At 40.9% G+C, this 18,372-nt stretch overlaps 1 protein-coding gene across 9 annotated transcripts in view; it reads left to right on the plus strand.

Moving 5' to 3' along the window:
• nfixb (nuclear factor I/Xb) overlaps positions 1 to 18,372 on the plus strand; it is a 164,909-nt gene that overhangs the window by 14,430 nt on the left and 132,107 nt on the right. For 8 of the 9 annotated variants that reach the window (XM_034142177.1, XM_034142238.1, XM_034142185.1 and 5 more), the window contains exons 2-3: positions 2,558 to 2,641; positions 14,145 to 14,180. In XM_034142177.1, coding sequence (XP_033998068.1) covers positions 2,558 to 2,641; positions 14,145 to 14,180 — 120 coding nt within the window. The remainder of the gene's footprint in view (positions 1 to 2,557; positions 2,642 to 14,144; positions 14,181 to 18,372) is intronic. The other variant, XM_034142229.1, reaches the window with a different exon arrangement.

The raw sequence follows: 18,372 nt of genomic DNA on the forward strand, positions 1-18,372 counted from the left end.
CGTCACACTTTAGTGTCCCCTGGTCTCCCAGCTGTGTGTGTCACACTTTAGTGTCCCCTGGTCTCCCAGCTGTGTGCGTCACTCTTTAGTGTCCCCTGGTCTCCCAGCTGTGTGCGTCACTTTAGTGTCCCCTGGTCTCCCGGCTGTGTGCGTCACTCTTTAGTGTCCCCTGGTCTCCCAGCTGTGTGCGTCACTTTAGTGTCCCCTGGTATCCAGCTGTGTGCGTCACTCTTTAGTGTCCCCTGGTCTCCCAGCTGTGTGCGTCACTCTTTAGTGTCCCCTGTTCTCCCGGCTGTGTGCGTCACTTTTTAGTGTCCCCTGGTCTCTCAGCTGTGTGCGTCACTCTTTAGTGTCCCCTGGTCTCCCAGCTGTGTGCGTCACTCTTTAGTGTCCCCTGGTCACCAGCTGTGTGCGTCACTCTTTAGTGTCCCCTGGTCTCCCGACTGTGTGCGTCACTCTTTAGTGTCCCCTGGTCTCCCAGCTGTGTGCGTCACTTTAGTGTCCCCTGGTCTCCCAGCTGTGTGCGTCACTCTTTAGTGTCCCCTGGTCTCCCGACTGTGTGCGTCACTCTTTAGTGTCCCCTGGTCTCCCGACTGTGTGCGTCACTCTTTAGTGTCCCCTGGTCTCCCGGCTTTTTGCGTCACTTTTTAGTGTCCCCTGGTCTCTCGGCTGTGTGCGTCACTCTTTAGTGTCCCCTGGTCTCCCGGCTGTGTGCGTCACTCTTTAGTGTCCCCTGGTCTCCCGGCTGTGTGCGTCACTCTTTAGTGTCCCCTGGTCTCCCGACTGTGTGCGTCACTCTTTAGTGTCCCCTGGTCTCCCGGCTTTTTGCGTCACTTTTTAGTGTCCCCTGGTCTCTCGGCTGTGTGCGTCACTCTTTAGTGTCCCCTGGTCTCCCGGCTGTGTGCGTCACTCTTTAGTGTCCCCTGGTCTCCCGGCTGTGTGCGTCACTCTTTAGTGTCCCCTGGTGTCCCGACTGTGTGCGTCACTCTTTAGTGTCCCCTGGTCTCCGTTGTGTTTTGAGCTTCTTGCATTATGTGCTGCAACATGTAAATAAGCAGGTAAAGTACCTCCAAATGGTACTTAATTATGATACTCGAGTATTTTATTACAATCCACCTCTGGAGTAGAGTAATATCTCCAATGCAGGTTTTGTATTTGTAACAGAGTATTTATAAACACTTGTCTGCATCTGTGGGTGATTGTGATGCTTGTGTTTGTGTATAAGTGAGCAGACATATGGCCTGTGTGTGTGTGTGTGTGTGTGTGTGTGTGTGTGTGTGTGTGTGTGTGTGTGTGTGTGTGTGTGTGTGTGTGTGTGTGTGTGTGTGTGTGTGTGTGTGTGTGTGTGTGTGTGTGTGTGTGTGTGTGTGTGTGTGTGTGTGTGTGTGTGTGTGTGTGTGTGTGTGTGTGTGTGTGTGTGTGTGTGTGAATGATTTGTGCTGAATCAGTGCGCGCTCACAGAAAAGTGACCATGCAGGTGAAACAGCAGGGACAGGAAATGCCTTTGTGTGGGAGCTAAACACTCCCCCATTCAAGAGGTGTGTGTGTGTTGAATGTAAGGATGAAAGTAGATCACTGCGGCGATCAATCATGAGTTGCAAACTTTAATTTAATTGCCAAGTATTTTGACAGTTAATTAATTGGTTTGAGTCGTTTTGAAGGAGAAAATTCTCTGATGTGATTTCTGTTTTTGTTTTAGTTGAATATCTAAAAAACACATCTCAGGACGTCATCTTGGGCGTTGGGAGACACTGATGGACATTTATCCCAATTTCTGACATTTAAAGACCAAAATAATCAATTAATCCAGAAATAAATCAACTATTCTAGCTTCTTAAATCAGATTTGTTTCCCCTATTTCTTCACTCTTTTATGAAAGTAATCTGAATATCAAGACATTTAAAGACATCATCCTCGGCTTTGATATTCAGCTCATCAGTTTGATCATTTTGAAGGAGGAACAACGTCTAAATTCTCTCATTCCAGCTTCTTAAATGTACATTTTTCTTGTTTCTTACATCTTTTTCGACAGTATACTGAATATAAAAACATTTTAGGGGTGCAAAAATGTTTAAAAAAATATCTATTAAAATAATCTATTAATCATGCAAATAATCAACATTTAACTCCACAATGTAAATAATCATCATGTCAACCCTAGATTCATGTTTTGAAGTCGTTTTCTGGTGTTGGGACTTCAGAATAATCAATTCACATGTCAATATAAGCAGAATAAAGCTGATTCTCACATACAAAACCTGCATTTACAGCTAATCCGACAGCTTTCTGTGTGTTTTTAAATCTCCTGAACCTAAAAAAGTTGTAAATGAATATACAAAATCATTAGGAGCAACCCTATCAATGTTTTTGAAGTTGTTTTCTGGTGGTGGGACTTGAGAATGATCAATACATGTCAATATAAGCAGGATAAAGCTGATTCTCACATACAAAGCCTGCATTGACAGCTGATCCACCAGCTTTCTGTGTGTTTCTGAATGACCTGAACATAAAGACAGTGTTAAATAATATAAATAATATTCTCTGTGTTGTATTTCAGGCATCTGAAGCCTTCCTGTGTAACGAAGAACCCTCCAGAGGTCCAGGGATGCCTGAATGCTTTGTAGTGTCAGACTCATACCGGGTATGCATTTATTATTATTTTTCTACACATGTTATTCCCATTATTTCTTTGTATTATCAATATTATTATTTTTCATGTTTTTTCTGTTGTGTTAAATGTGTTATTGGAGTCATTCCTCATTACTGTGAGTGACGGGCTGTTTTCATGCGCGCGGTAATTGCACCACAATCATAATGTCATTCACAGCTCCCACTACTCAGCTGCAAACCATTACAATCATTATTTCCACACGCACATTCAAGAAAAAAAACCTGAGGCCTTTACGATTCACGAAGCCCCCCCCCCCCCCCACCCCCCCACCCCCGCCTCATGGGAGCAGAAATGATGACGATAATGTGCAGCACGCCTAGTTTATAAAACCCAAACTGGGAGTTAGAGAACGAGAGGGATTCATAAAGTCATAACAAATGGTGATTAAAAACTAAGAAGTTGTGAAAGTAAAGGATGAAACTTAAGTGCATTTACTTAAGTATTGTACTGAAGTATTATTTTGACATTTACTTGAGTATTTACATGTTTTACATATACTTCTACTGCCCTACATTTACTGTTTTTAACACTCATATTAACTTAGACACAACATGAATCACACTTTAAAACCCAGTCTGAACAGATTTCTGCACATAAAAACACATTACATACTTACATGATGTTATGATGAACGACTAAAGTAGGGTGAGTTGCCCTAATGTGGGACAGTCTGGGACACTCCCTAATGTGGGACAGTCTGGGACACTCCCTAATGTGGGACACTTAAGCTCCAGACGGTGTAGGTCTTCCTCAAACAAATGAGTCAATGAAACTATGGGTTAACACAAGCTGTGATGTCATTTAATCAAAAATCACATGACTTCTCAAATGTCCAATCACAGATGAGGGTGGTGGAGCAACCTTCAAACAAGTATCCCACATTAGGGCAACTCACCCTACCTTATTGTTAATAAAGCCTTCTTACAATAAGTGCAATCAACCATGAAGAAACAAAGTACTGCTAATCATATACAGTATTCTAAACAGTCAGAATGATAATAAATGTATTTGTAGGTGATAAAAACAGAATAATAATCTTATATAATACTGTGAAAAGAGGGTTAGAGTTAGTGTATACTGGGTTAGGGTTAGGGTTAGGGTTAGGGTTAGCTGATAATCCTTCCTTTGTATTTCTACTTTAGGAACATTTCAAATAACAACTTTGACTTGTAACAGAGTATTTCAAAGTCATAGTATTCCTACTTTTCCCTAAGTAAAGGATCTGAGTTTAACTTCTGATACTTGAAGTACATTTACTAGACAGTACTCCTTCTGTATTTCTACTTAAATAACATTTTCTACTTGGGAATTTAACTTGTAACGGAGTATTTTAAAATCATAGTATTCCTAGTTTTACTTAATTTAAGGATCTGAGTTTAACTTTTGATACTTGAAGTACATTTTCTCGACAGTACTCCTTCTGTATTTCTACTTAAGTACAATTTTCTATTTGGGAATGTACTTGTAACGGAGTATTTTAAAGTCATAGTATTCCTAGTTTTACTTAAAGGAGACCTATCATGCAAAATGCACTTTTGTACGTCTTTTATACATGAATATGTGTCCCCGGTGTTCCAGGGAACTCACCAAGTGTCAGAAAACACAACCCTCTCTATTTTCCTCCATACCCAAATCTCTAAAAACGGGGCTGCAACGGATCTGATAAAAACTGATCCAGATTTGAATTGTTCTGACGTCAGGAACGAGGAGCTCCGCCTATATGGGCAACTCTCCACCTATCAGGGGAATGAGAGGTTGCCGTGGCATGGTAACAGCATGGTAACAGCATGGTAACATGACGCTCGTGCCTCGCCCCCCTCCTTTGCAGGGGGGCGTGGTCAGCTGCAGCTCATTTGCCACAGAATCAGCCCTTGCAAAAACAGGGCTGGAAAAGAGCAAATAGAGCGAAATGAGGCATGGCTAAAATGCATGATCTGTTTGGTATTTTGAAAAAAAAACTTCACAGACATGTTTTATATAGGTATGGCCCTACAATATATTATTCAAATATAGCATGATAGGTCCACTTTAATTTAAGGATCTGAGTTTAATTTCTGATACTTGAAGTACATTTTCTTGAGAGTACTCCTTCTGTATTTCTACTTAAGTTATATTTTCTACTTGGGAATGTACTTGTAACGGAGTATTTTAAAGTCATAGTATTCTTACTTTTCCCTAAGTAAAGGATCTGAGTTTAACTTTTGATAATTGAAGTACATTTTCTCGACAGTACTCTTTCTGTATTTCCACTTAAGTACCATTTTCTACTTGGGAATGTACTCGTAACGGAGTATTTTAAAGTCATAGTATTCCTACTTTTACTTTGTCTCCGAGTACTTCTACATAGTATATATCTATCTCTTCTTCCAGCATCGTGTGTGGGTGACTGAAACAGTGATTTCTAGGTTGGAGCCAGTTCTGTTTTTGTTCGACTCTCTTTGTTTCCCAGAGTTGAGACTCTCGCCAAGTCTCACACAGAATCTGGGTTGCCTCGGTGTATCGAGTGTCTCGGGGTGCAGAAATGAACCATTATGGCTGTAATTGAGGAGAGCGTCTGGTAGAAAGGGAGAGGTTTTTTTGGAGAGGGGGGAGGAGCGTCTCGTTGGAGATGGATTGGCCTCCAGGGGCAGCGAGTTCACGAACATCCACGACAACATCTAGACCTCCACCTTCAGTCCTGGAGCTACTTCAGCTTCGTATATAAACGGCACCATGACTACTTCCTTTTTTTATTTGATCCCTTTTCTCCCTTTCAGGAAAAAGGGTATTCAAAGTGATCGTAGATGGGAAAGAGCGGTGCAGGAATGAGTCCTAAACGTGGAAAGGAGTTAGCATTTTAGCACTTCCTGTTCCTTCGTCTGGAGGTTTTTCTGAATGTGTTATTAGTTGTTATCCTAAAATAAGGTCTGTGGTTAATACAAGCTGAAGAGATGTTAACGTGATGTTCTACGACATAAAATACGTCAGTAAAGGAAATTAGAAACGGAGGTTGCTAACAAGTGTCTAAATGAGACGACTAAACGCCATCACGCCCAACATTAGCCACCTTTAGCTTAGCGGTGTTGACGTGAAGTCATGTGACCGTGCTGTAGTTCCTTTATAGCCCAACATTAGCCACCTTTAGCTTAGCGGTGGTGACGTGAAGTCATGTGACCGTGCTGTAGTTCCTTCATAGCCCAACATTAGCCACCTTTAGCTTAGCGGTGGTGACGTGAAGTCATGTGACCGTGCTGTAGTTCCTTTATAGCCCAACATTAGCCACCTTTAGCTTAGCGGTGGTGACGTGAAGTCATGTGACCGTGCTGTAGTTCCTTTATAGCCCAACATTAGCCACCTTTACCTTAGCGGTGGTGACGTGAAGTCATGTGACCGTGCTGTAGTTCTTTTATAGCCCAACATTAGCCACCTTTAGCTTAGCGGACGTGAAGTCATGTAAAAATCGTGATGATACCGTATATAATACAAATATTTAACTCAATTAGAGAGAGAGCTATTCTGCTTACTTTTACATTTTGCTAATAATACTTATGTACTTCTGCTTAAGTGGCATATTCGATGCAGTACTTTTACCCGTATCGGAGTATTTTAAGGCCATAGTAGTTCTACTTTGACTTCAGTAAAGAATCTTCCACTACTGGTTCACATTCAGTTCCAATGCCATCCTTCAACATCTTGATTTGCAGACCTAAATCTTTCTTGAACTCAGTAATAAATGACACATCAACGTCTCTGATCGTTTGTTAGTGTTTTTAATGCCACTGTACACCGGCTCCAGTGGTAAATATGTATATTCTGAGCGTGTGAAAAAGACCCACCAACCGAAGCATATGGCTCCACCATGTGTTACTTAATGAGAGATTTACTCACACAGACCGCTGAATGTGGGCTCGTTTAAGGAGGCAGAGCAGTGTTTGTGTGTGTTGCATGCAACTCGACTGCATAATAGAGGGGGGGTTTGATCCCTGTGTAACCGCTCGCTGTAACCTTTTATATTTGTGGTGATGACTTCTACAAAAAGAGAGCTGAGGACACAAAATATCCCTGAAGTGTTGTTCAACTTTTGTCCTCGTTTGACTGTTTCAAGGCATAAAGTGTAAATCCTACGTACGTTATTAACTTTATTCCAACTTCTAACTGCTCTTCTTTTTCGCATTTATGGTCAGACCCTTTTTTATAGTAAATTAAATAGGCCTTTTAATGCTTTTTGGGGGTTTTCCCTTTCCTGCAGTGTATTATTTAGGTTTCTGTGCATGTAAATGGTCTGCAAAGGCTAAAATCCCTGTGTTGGGCTATAAAGGAACTACAACACAGTCACATGACTTCACGTCACCACCGCTAAGCTAAAGGCGGCTAATGTTGGGCTATAAAGGAACTACAACATGGTCACATGACTTCACGTCACCACCGCTAAGCTAAAGGTGGCTAATGTTGGGCTATAAAGGAACTACAGTACGGTCACATGACTTCACGCCACCACCGCTAAGCTAAAGGTGGCTAATGTTGGGCTATAAGGGAACTACAGCACGGTCACATGACTTCACGCCACCACCGCTAAGCTAAAGGTGGCTAATGTTGGGCTATAAAGGAACTACAGCATGGTCACATGACTTCATGCCACCACCGCTAAGCTAAAGGTGGCTAATGTTGGGCTATAAAGGAACTACAGCATGGTCACATGACTTCACGTCACCACTGCTAAGCTAAAGGAGGCTAATGTTGGGCTATAAGGGAACTACAGCACGGTCACATGACTTCACGTCACCACTGCTAAGCTAAAGGAGGCTAATGTTGGGCTATAAAGGAACTACAGCACGGTCACATGACTTCACGTCACCACCGCTAAGCTAAAGTTGGCTAATGTTGGGCTTGATGGCGTTTAGTCGTCTCATTTAGCAACCTCCGTTTTTAAATTCACCAGTGGGGTATTTACTTACTGACGTATTTAATGTCGTAGAACCACAGACATCCTTTCAAGCTTACAACCAAAAACCCATTCTGAAAACCATTGACTCTGACACGGACAGGAAGGGCACTGATGCTGACTCATTCCTGGGTTTTAGGACTCATTCCTGCACCGCTCCATATGGAAGTCAACACACCTTCCTAAAAAAAAAGAAACTAAAAAGGTGTTTCTTGTGTTTCATCGTGTATCCACATTGAATGCTGGTTCCCCCCCCCTGATGACGGGAGGTTACAGTTTCATGTTGTGCATACTCTCCTGACCGCACGCTCCCCCCCCCCCCCCCCCCCCCCCCCCGGGCCGTGTGCAGTAATTGGCCACACAGCGCCCAGATCTCTTTGTTTCTGCAGAGTCTTGCGGTAGACATGCACAAGCGGCAGGCCTCGTAAATCTGTGGCACTCGGATGTCAGGAATCTCCTCCACAATGACTTCACTCCCGCCCAAATCCCCGCTGTACTCCCAAACAGAGCCAATAACTTTATTTCATGACTTTTATGTGCTATGTGTATTGCTGTGTGACAGAGACGTTTCTGTTTCCTCACACAGAAAACCCCAATTTAGTATTTTGATGGTGCGCAGGCTGTGATTATGCGTCTGTTTGCTGGTTTTCTGCTGTTTGGCTTGGACTCGCTTCACTGGCTCTGCTGCTTCAGTTGTGGGTTTCCACGCCGGGTCAAATCTGGTTCAGTAAATAAATAGTCTTAACTTTACGGCCTGTGATGAGATAATGCGCCGATTCAAACGCCTGCACGTGAATTTAAGTATATAATCCAGAGCAAGCTCTAGCCTTTAATGCACGAGATTTAAGAGCTGAAATCCTCACATCAGGGACCAAACTGGATTTTTTTGATTTGTGCATTACATAACCCCCACTGGATTATATACATTTAAACAAAGTCGAATCATGCACACATCGTGAAGAACAGAAGGTTTTGCAGATCTCACTTTTTATACATTAGCTTATATATATATTTGTTTTTGCCTTGCAGCTGTTATACGGGTTATAACTGCAAATATTAGAAACATCATCTTTCCTCTGATCACTGTTTAACTTCCATAACATGTACGGACAGGTCAGTAAACGCATCGTAACTCAGTAATACCATTTAGTAGCAGATTGGCAGTGGTGTAAAGTACATTTATTCAAGTACTGTACTTAAGTACAATTTAGAGGTATTGAGTATTTTAATTGTATGCTACTGTGCACTTTTACTCCACTACAGTTCAGAGGTACATGGAGTACTTTTACTCCACTACATGTATTTAATAGCTTTAGTTACTTCACAGATGTGGATGAATTATGTGAAATATAATCAAGTGTTAAATCAGACTTTAGTTCCACCTGGAGTAAATCCACAAGCTACCCTGCAGTATACAAAGTCATTCAAACTAGCTGCACCTTTACCAGCTTTGAGAACACTTTCATGATCAATCATTATAAAACATATCATATTATTCTGAAATGGACCAATCTGCACAATGACTACTTTTACTGTCGCTACTTTAACTATATTTTGATGATAATACTTTTCTACTTTTACTTGAGGAACATTTTGAATGCAGTACTTTTACTGTAACAGAGTATTCCTACACTCTGGTACTTCTACTTTTACTCAAGTACAAGATCTGAGTACTTCTCCTTTTACTCAAGTACAGATCTGAGTACTTCTACTCCTTCTCTCTAAATATGAATTTGAAAGTCACATCCCTTCTGAATAAAATGCGCGTAAAAATGAAATGCCGCCTTTTTGCAGAAGTCGTTAGAAAGAGGAGAGCGATATATTAAAAAAAAGTCCTTCAGAGCAGAGCCGAGGGGAGGGAGATAAAGTTTTTTCCCTGAAAGTTTGTGCAAGCTTTCACTTTCTAGGCGGGGTTTCAGCAGCATGGAGTGAGAAACGGAGAGCGATGCAGCAGCAGCAGCTTCCATCCAATAATAAGCTCTCACATTTCCACAAATAACCATGTACTCCCCGTACTGCCTGACACAGGTAAACTCTTCTTTCCTTGTTGGGGGGCAGCTTGTATGGTGGGGGGGGGGGGGTTATTCTCGTTTTGCTGCCTGTGTGTTTCTGCATGTTTCGCTGCTGCGTCTTGTCTCCAACTTCTCCTCCGAGCGTCTCTGCAACTTTTCCGGTGCGCACATGGGGGGGTTTTTGGAGAGAAAATGGCGCTTCTCCCGAAATGTATTTCATATAAAAAATGAGGAAGAGGAGGGGGAGGCGGTGTGGGAGGAAGAGGAGGGGGGAGACGGAATGTGCAGCGGAGGTTTTGGGAAAGTTCGGCCGGGCTGCAGGAGTGTTTTCCCGGGGAGAGGAGCCGCCTTCAGAGGCTTCATGTGGAGAGACTTTGGACTGTGTGTGTGTGTGACTGTGTGTGTGTGTTGGAGTGTGTTGGAGTGTGTGTGTGTGTGTGTGTGTGTGTGTGTGTGTGTGTGTGTGTGTGTGATTATGAACTCTGCATCTGCTGATTTTATCGTTGTTGCAAGTTTTTGCACTTGAATGCAACACGTGTATTTTTATATTTCTGTCTTTTTATTCTTACATAATCAGCTTCTACATGTAAACACACTGGACAAAATGCCTCCTCTAACCTGCACCTCTTTTTGCAATTTATAATTTATAACAAAAAGTGCTTCCAGTTATTTCTAAAAATGACTTTGGAGAGTGTGTGTGTGTGTGTGTTGGAGGGTGTGTGTGTGTGATCATAAACTCTGCATCTGCTGTTTTTATCTTGATCTTTGTTACACATTTTGGCACTTGAATGCAACACGTCTTTCAGGTTGATTTTATATTTCTTTATTTCTCTCTATTTATTCTCCTCATACATCTTGCAGCGCTTCCTCTCACATGCACCTCATTTTGCAAGACATTTATATTAAAAAAGTGCCATTTATTTTGACAGAGATGGTTGCACCAGCATCGTATTTAACACATGTTCTTCTTTGTTGAAGTTATGGAGGAAATGTCTGCAATTTCCCCCCACATTTTATATCAGTTTGAACCTTTGTAGCTGTATCTTTGTTGAATGTTTTTGCACTTGAATGCATCACGTCTTTCAGGTTGATGTTTATATTTCTGTCTATTTATTCCTAGATTATCACCAGCTTCTTTTACATTTAAACCTACTTCACAAAATACTTCTTTTACGTAAAACTGCTTCCTCTATCGTTTATTTAATCATAGCTCCAGAATTGTCCTCTTTGTTGCGGCTGTGGAGGAAACGTCTGCAAATTCCCCCAAATATTAAATCAGTAAGAGCTTGTTCTTAGTGTAATTCAGTGGTTATATTCGTGCATCTGTAATACATGTTTGAATATAAATTGCTTTTAGTTTGATCTGCTTTTAAAACCTATATTTGTATCATTATAATAACATTTAAACACCACAGTGTGAGAGAAGAACCTGCCACGGCCGCTTCCAGAACTTTCCCCTCAGCTTGTCTTTGTTTCACTCCAGAATATAACGTCTCACACTTTATGAAACCCTACTTTTAATAAGTACTACAGATTTCCCATCATCCCTTCTGTTCTGGACACAAAGCCTGTTTTTCCCCGGAGGTTTCTGAACCCGGTGGATCTGTCCTCTGTGTTTCCCTCGCTGGCTCTCAGGCCTCTTGTTGACGTGTAACTCGCTCAGATTTTACAGCGGTTTTATTAAAACACTTTTCCTCTGTGACGATGTGAAGATGTTCTCGGGCTCCTGTCTGCTTTCCATTTGAAAAACCTTAGCAGCCAAAGAAATCATAGCGTGGTCCTCACGCTGACACCGGGGGATTTATTGTTCTCCCTTAATTCTTCACTTTATTGGAGAAACTATTAAAGGGCACTAAGTGTGTTGACTTTAGAGCCAGGATTTAAGTTAAAACAGCAGAAAGTAGAAGCACAGCAGCGCGGCCTGTAAATGAGAATATGTGTTTTATGTCTTTGCGTTTCCAGACAAGCCTTTAGAAATGAGTGATTTAATATATTCACTTTATTGAAGAAATAATTACAGGGTGCTATGACGGTTGACTTAAGACCTAGAATTGAACTTATCAACTGCAGAAGACAGGAGCAGAGATGTGTGTTTGTCTCTGCGTTCTCTGTCCTCGCAACTCCAACAAAGCCTTTAGACACAAGATGTATTTTATTCCCTTAATTCTTCACTTTATTGTAGAAACTATTGTAAGTGTGCTTCCAGCAGAAAATAGGATCACAGATGTGCAGCGTTGCCTCTAAATGTGTGTCTCGTACTCCGTTTGTCTGAGTCTCGCATCCTTGTCATTCTGAAAAGAAGCCTTTAGAGGCGTATTGTTTTAAATAAATTACTCACAAAATGTTTAGAGGATACCAAGTGTGTTGACTTAAGACCTTGAGATTGACTTAAAACCTGCTGAAAATAGAAGCACAGATGTGCAGCGTTGCCTGTAAATGAGAATGTGTTTATTACTGTGTTTTTCCCTCGTTGCATTTACAAATAGTCCTGTAGAAATGTGGAGGAGGAGATTTATTATTTTCCATTAATTCTTCACTTTATGGAAGAAACTATTATAGGGTACTAACGAGGTTTAACTTAAAGACAGCAGAAAATGGAAGCACAGATGTTCAGCGTTGCTTGTAAATGAGAAAATGTGTTTTACGTCCTTCCAAACAAGCATGAAGAGAGGGGAAACAAATATTATTTTATTCCTTTATCCTTCACTTTATTGATAGGGTACCAAGTGTGCTGACTTAAGACCTGCAGAAAATACAAGCACAGATGCATTAAAGGAGAATATGTGTGTATCACTTTTCCTCAGTTTTCTCTCCTTGCGTTTCCAAACAAGTCTTTGGAGATGACACAAGATTTATTATATACCATTAATTCTTCACTTTATTGGAGAAACTATAATTAGATACGAATACGTTTGACTTGAGACCTTGAGTTTAACTTAGAACCTGCTGAAAATAGAAGCACAGATGTGTAGCGTTGCCTGTAAGAGAGAAAATGTGTTTTACGTCCTTGTAACTCCAAACAAGCATGCAGAGAGGGGGAAAACAAATTATTGGATTCCTTTATTCTTCACTTTATTGATAGGGTACTAAGTGTGCTGACTTAAAACCTTAAATATGACTTAAAACCTGCTGATAATAGAAACACAGATGTCCAGTGTTGCTTATAAATGAGAATATGTGTGTGTGATGGTCACTTTTCCTCAGTTTTCTCTCCTTGCGTTTCCAAACAAGTCTTTGGAGATGACACAAGATTTATTATATCCCATTAATTCTTCATTTTATTGGAGAAACTATAATTAGATACGAATACGGTTGACTTGAGACCTTGAGTTTAACCTAAAACCTGCTGAAAATAGAAGCACAGATGTGTAGCGTTGCCTGTAAATGAGAATATGTGTGTTTCTCTGAGTTTTACGTCCTTTCATTTCCAAACATAGAGGGGGAGGAGACGCTATAACGGGCACTAAGTGTGTTGACTTAAGGCCCACGATATGACTTTAAAACAGCGGGAAATAGAAGCCCAGATGTGCCGCGCTGCCTGTAAACGAGAATGTGTGTTTATGAGACTCACTCCTCCCGCCTTTAGAGATGATGACTTTATCTGTAATTGATAAAAAATCCTTTCACAGCAGATAATCTCTGAACAAAAGGAGCTTTTATTTAACTACATAAATTTCCCCTCAATTAAAACTAATTGACAACAGAAGCTCACGCAGCGTAATGCAGTACACATGTTGCACATGATGCTAACTCGCGGCGTGCCATCAGACTCTGTTTACCCTCTGTTTGTTTCTCTACCTTATGTGTTGTGCACAGAAGAAACAACTTCACACACACACGCGCGCACATGCACACACACACACGCACACGTACACACACACAGCAGTCCCTTGCAGACGGAGAGGCACATTTTGTTTATTCAATTGCTGTTAATAATTAAGAATTCGAGCTTGGACCTCGGATATGGCAGCAATAGTAAACATTTGAATGAATTATTAACTGTGATTTTAAAAAAAAGAAAAGAAGAAGCGGCATGGCTGGAGAACGCTGCGTATGGAGTGTGTGTGAGTGTGTGTCTGTGTGTGTGTGTGTGTGTGTGTGTGTGTGTGTGTGTGTGTGTGTGTGTGTGTGTGTGTGTGTGTGTGTGTGTGTGTGTGTGTGTTTCGTGCTGATCTAATTTAGAGATACAAAATCCCATCTATATGTAGGACTTTATAATGTAATATATCTTCTTAAAGTTGTGTCGAGATGTTTTGCTGCCCTGTCTCATAATTCATAATTTCCCATTCATTCTTATTTTTAAATGGAGCCAATTTCCTGCCATTAATTTCATTTTTTTTTTGTCCGTATTTGTTGCTTTCCCAGCACAAATCTGCCACCTTTTAAAACATTTTTTAAATTATTTTATTGTATTTTTAGAATTGTCAGATGTGTCACCTGGTGATGTGTAAATCTCAGATGTTGTTAACTGATTCCTTCCCTCTCCCCCTGTGCTGCTGGACCTGAACCTGAACCTCGCCTTTTACCCTCTCAACTAAAGTATTACCCTACTCACCTTCTAAACAATGCCTTAGTGGTAAGTCCCATTTAGTCCCTCTTTATCAAGCATTAGGTGTCTGTGTTTCTGATGGAAGAGGATGAGGGCCACGTGTGAAAATATGTTTGAGATCTGATCAGAAGGGATTTTTTTTTTTAATTTTTTTTAGAAAAAGTCAACATTTAAAAAAAAAAAATCTGAATTGTGAGAAAAAAGTCAGAAAATGTTAAGAATGAGTCAGAATTATAAGAAAAAGTAAACATTTTGAGAAAAAAAGTCATAATTCTTTAAAAAAAATCTGTACTCTAAGAAATAGTCAAGATTTTGAGAAAAGTCAACAATTCTGAGAAAAATTCAACAATGAGAAAAAGTTTTTAAAAAAGTCCACATTTTGTGAAAAAGTCAAAATTGTGAAAAAAAGTCAAAAAGAAAAGTCAATATTTTGTGAAAAAGCAATTTTTTTTTTTTTCAAAGTCAAGATTTTGTGAAAAAGTCTAAATTGTGAGGAAAAAGTCAAAATAAAAAAGATTTTGAGAAAAAGTAAGAATTTTGTGAAAAAGTCGAAATTCTGAAAAAAAATTAACATTTGGAGAAAAATTCTAAGGAAAAGTAAAAATGTTGAGAAAAATCTGAGTTTTGAGAAAAAGTCCAAATGTGGAGAAAAGTTATTCTGGAATCAAAGTCAAAATGATTGTTTCCCTTAGAATTCTGTGATTTAAAAAAAGAGAGTTATTTTATATCTCAGAATTTTGACTTTTTCTTAAAAACGTTGACTTTGTTTTCTCAGAACTCACTTCTGGTCAGATCTCAAAATAAAGATGTGGCCCTCATCCTCTTCCGTAGTTTCTATATATTCCATATTCCAGAAAATGTTTTTTTTTTTTTTTGTTGCAGCTGGAGGTTTTACAGGTCCGTGTAATTTTCTTCACACACTATGAAAAGTTGTCTGTGTGTGTGTGTGTGTGTTTTTGTTGGCGATTACAGACCTCGTTTTAATGTGTGCAAAGGAACATATCTGGAACAGAGAAAGACATATTATGTTACAAGATATATTTAATGTGGTATTTGAATTTACCGTAACTAAAAACATTCATTTTTTAATAATTTCCCCGTTCCTGTCCGTCAGGAGTCACCTCAGCCTCGAGGTCAGCGTCTTATTTCCCTTTCCTCTTATTTCTCTTTCCGTCTGCTGCCTTTCTTTATCGGCTCCGGGTGTTTCTCCGAGAGGATGTATTATATTTTTCCTGACGTCACCGCCGAGCGTTATCAGCCGCTATCAGAGCGCTGTGTTTTCAGAGAAAATATCAAAGCATGAGCTAGTTTGTTTTAATATGAAAATCCCATTTAATGAATGTAATCAATATCAGGACTTTGAGGCATTAACTTTACATTTATTCGGACCCCCTCCCAGCTCCCCTCTTCTTCTCTTCCTGCAAAGTGAGTAGGAACAGCTGCTCCGAGGATTAGAATCTGATGGAACCACAGTCTGAATAAACAGAAAATGTTGGATTTTTCACAATAAAAGACACGTAGACATGCATGCGTTTGCACACAAGCCGTGCAAACATGCCCCTAAAACCCGTTTCGTGTCTTCATGCCAATTAGGCCCGTCACTGGTTATCGCTGGATGCCAATTTCCTGCCGGCCGTGCCTCACCTTTGTCCTGTAACTGAATCATTTTCAAGCCGTAGTTTCATGCTAAAAGAAAGTGCAATAGTATAACATTTCTCAGTGAAAGATGCTATCGCTGTGGGCTTTGCACACATAGGTCTATACAACTCAAACGGCCAAAAGGAGTTTGTGGATCACAGCCACTCTGCTTTTGGACGGCACACAGAGAAATGAAGTCATAGCGCTCTTGATTGACAGGTATAGGCAGATCCATTGTTCCCTGTTGTAACTGAGTGTGTAAGAAAGAGAGTCGGGGGGTGAAACCGGAGGAGTCCCCCCCCCGATCAGCAGCAGGTCACGATGCCAGACGTTAGCCGGGGACACCGTGTTCCTTTTTACTAATTCATCCAATCACGAAGCCAGTTACAGGCCGATCCACAGGCCGATCCACCGCGAAAACGGACATCATTAAAAAACACTCTGGATTGTGAACCTTGAACTCTTTGCATGGCAACATTTTAAGGCAACATTTCCGCGTTAAAATGTCTAAAAACAACGATACCATTGTTTTTTATTTTGTTAGGGTTAGTGAACTTACATTAACCCAAATGTTCAAACCATTTTCAAACACAGAGAAATCTGTCATTTTTCCAATGTAATGTTCTGTTTTATTTGTTCGGCGACTTCTTTGAGTCCGTCATTGTTTTTTTGTTTTTGCCAAAAGCTTTCATTGTTGACTTTTTATCAATTTTTGCCTTTGAGTTCTTGATTCTTGGAACTTTATTGTCGTTTTTAACTATTTATCTTACCCGAATGAAGGATTTAACACATCGGCTTTTAAGGGTTTATAGAAACGAGCTATGCAAACGTTAGCGGTTAGCTTGCAGCGGCTTTTTTCTTGTGTCCAACAAACTGTGTTTTTGGTGTGAATCTGCTTGATTCTTCGTTTTCACCGGTTTAATTACCTGGTTAGTTTGGTTTCACGAGAACAAGACCTCTACGAATAATTTGGCAACTGGTTAAAAACTTTCTGAATGATGAAATGCTAACGCTAATGGGCGCTCCCTAACTGTGTCTATTGATTGAGAGGCCCCTATAGTTGCAGGAAAGTGGATATTGTGCGGTAACAGTGGCATTTTGTGTATTTCTGCCCTCCTTTCATTGGCTTGAAACAACTAGGTAGCCCTGCTAAGACCCCCAGAGCCTAAAATGTGAGCTTTTTCTCATCTCGGAGCTTTAAAACGGGTACGATATTTGCATTCACAGCAAGAGGCGTCTCTATGATGAACGTCTTTGTCAGTGATATAAATTATCTGCGTTTTATTATCAGCTGTTGACTGGGGGGGGCCATCGTGCGTCAGCAGGAGCGAATTTACAGCATTTAATTTTTTTGCAAAGAGACATTTCCAAGCTCTCTTTGGTGGCGAAACACAAAGACGAGATGAGCTGCGTGTTGGCAGCCGGCGGTATAGATTTTAAATTAAGTAGCATGTAGTTTTTATCTCGCGCCGCATGCAGAGAGAGAGGCAGAATAAACTGCGTCTGGTTCAGAATCTGCACAGCTGTCCCAGCATCCGTGGAGAATGGATTCCTGCTGCTGGTGCCATGGGAGGCTCCCGCCAACAAGAACGGGAGGATATCCAGTGTGTGTGTGTGTTTCAGAGAGTGTGTGTGTGTGTGTGTGTGTGTGTGTGTGTGTGTGTGATCTGCATGTGTGTGTCATGTCACCTCTGGCATGGATTAGTCGTTGGCACAACCCGGCGCTGCCCGCGGCCTCGCTGCGGTTCTGTGGTCGCCGATATGTTGTACAGTTGCCATGGCTACTGAACACACACACACACACACACACACACACACACACACAGACACACACACACACACACACACACACACACAGACACACACACATTGGTGCTAAATTACATAATTGAGCTAGAATATACAGAGGAACACAAAATACTTAGTGTACAATATGAGAAAAAGGGACGAGGGTATGTGTGTGTGTGTGTGTGTGAATTTAGAAAAAAGACGGAGTGTTCCTTTAGTAAAACAACGCATGAAACGCATCGGTGAATATTTGCGAGCTCCGTCATCAGAACATTGTGTTCTCTGCCTCGATTTTTGACTCATAACTCGGAAAATAACAGAGCCGCCATTATGCGGGTTGCATTGGGAGCGTTGAGACGGGGCGATTGAAGCTAAGGTGTTTGTGGTTACACACAAGTGGTGTTTGTGTGTGTGAAAGAATGAAAGAGAGTGTGTGTGTGTGTTTGGTAGAGGGTGGGGTAGATACACACACACACACACACACACACACACACACACACACACACACACACACACACACACGTGTCTCTTCACGATCCTCCTCCTGGGCTTCAGTTGGTTTTGATGCATCGTTTATCAGCCAGAGAGTCAGCAATAAGTCACTTTTCTCTGACACTTGGCTAACTCTAGGGCAAACCATCTGATAACTCTTTTGTAGGAACTTAAAAACCCCCTCCAGAATTCATAGACATGAACAAAAACTCTTATTTGAATGATAATTACCAAACGTGAAAAGATTTGCATGCAAAGAGTGGCAGAAAGTGCAGTTTCCAGCCTCCCTAATGTGAAGATG

The sequence above is a fragment of the Trematomus bernacchii genome, unplaced genomic scaffold (assembly GCF_902827165.1).
Source record: "Trematomus bernacchii unplaced genomic scaffold, fTreBer1.1, whole genome shotgun sequence".
In the NCBI taxonomy this organism is placed as follows: Eukaryota; Metazoa; Chordata; class Actinopteri; order Perciformes; family Nototheniidae; genus Trematomus; species Trematomus bernacchii.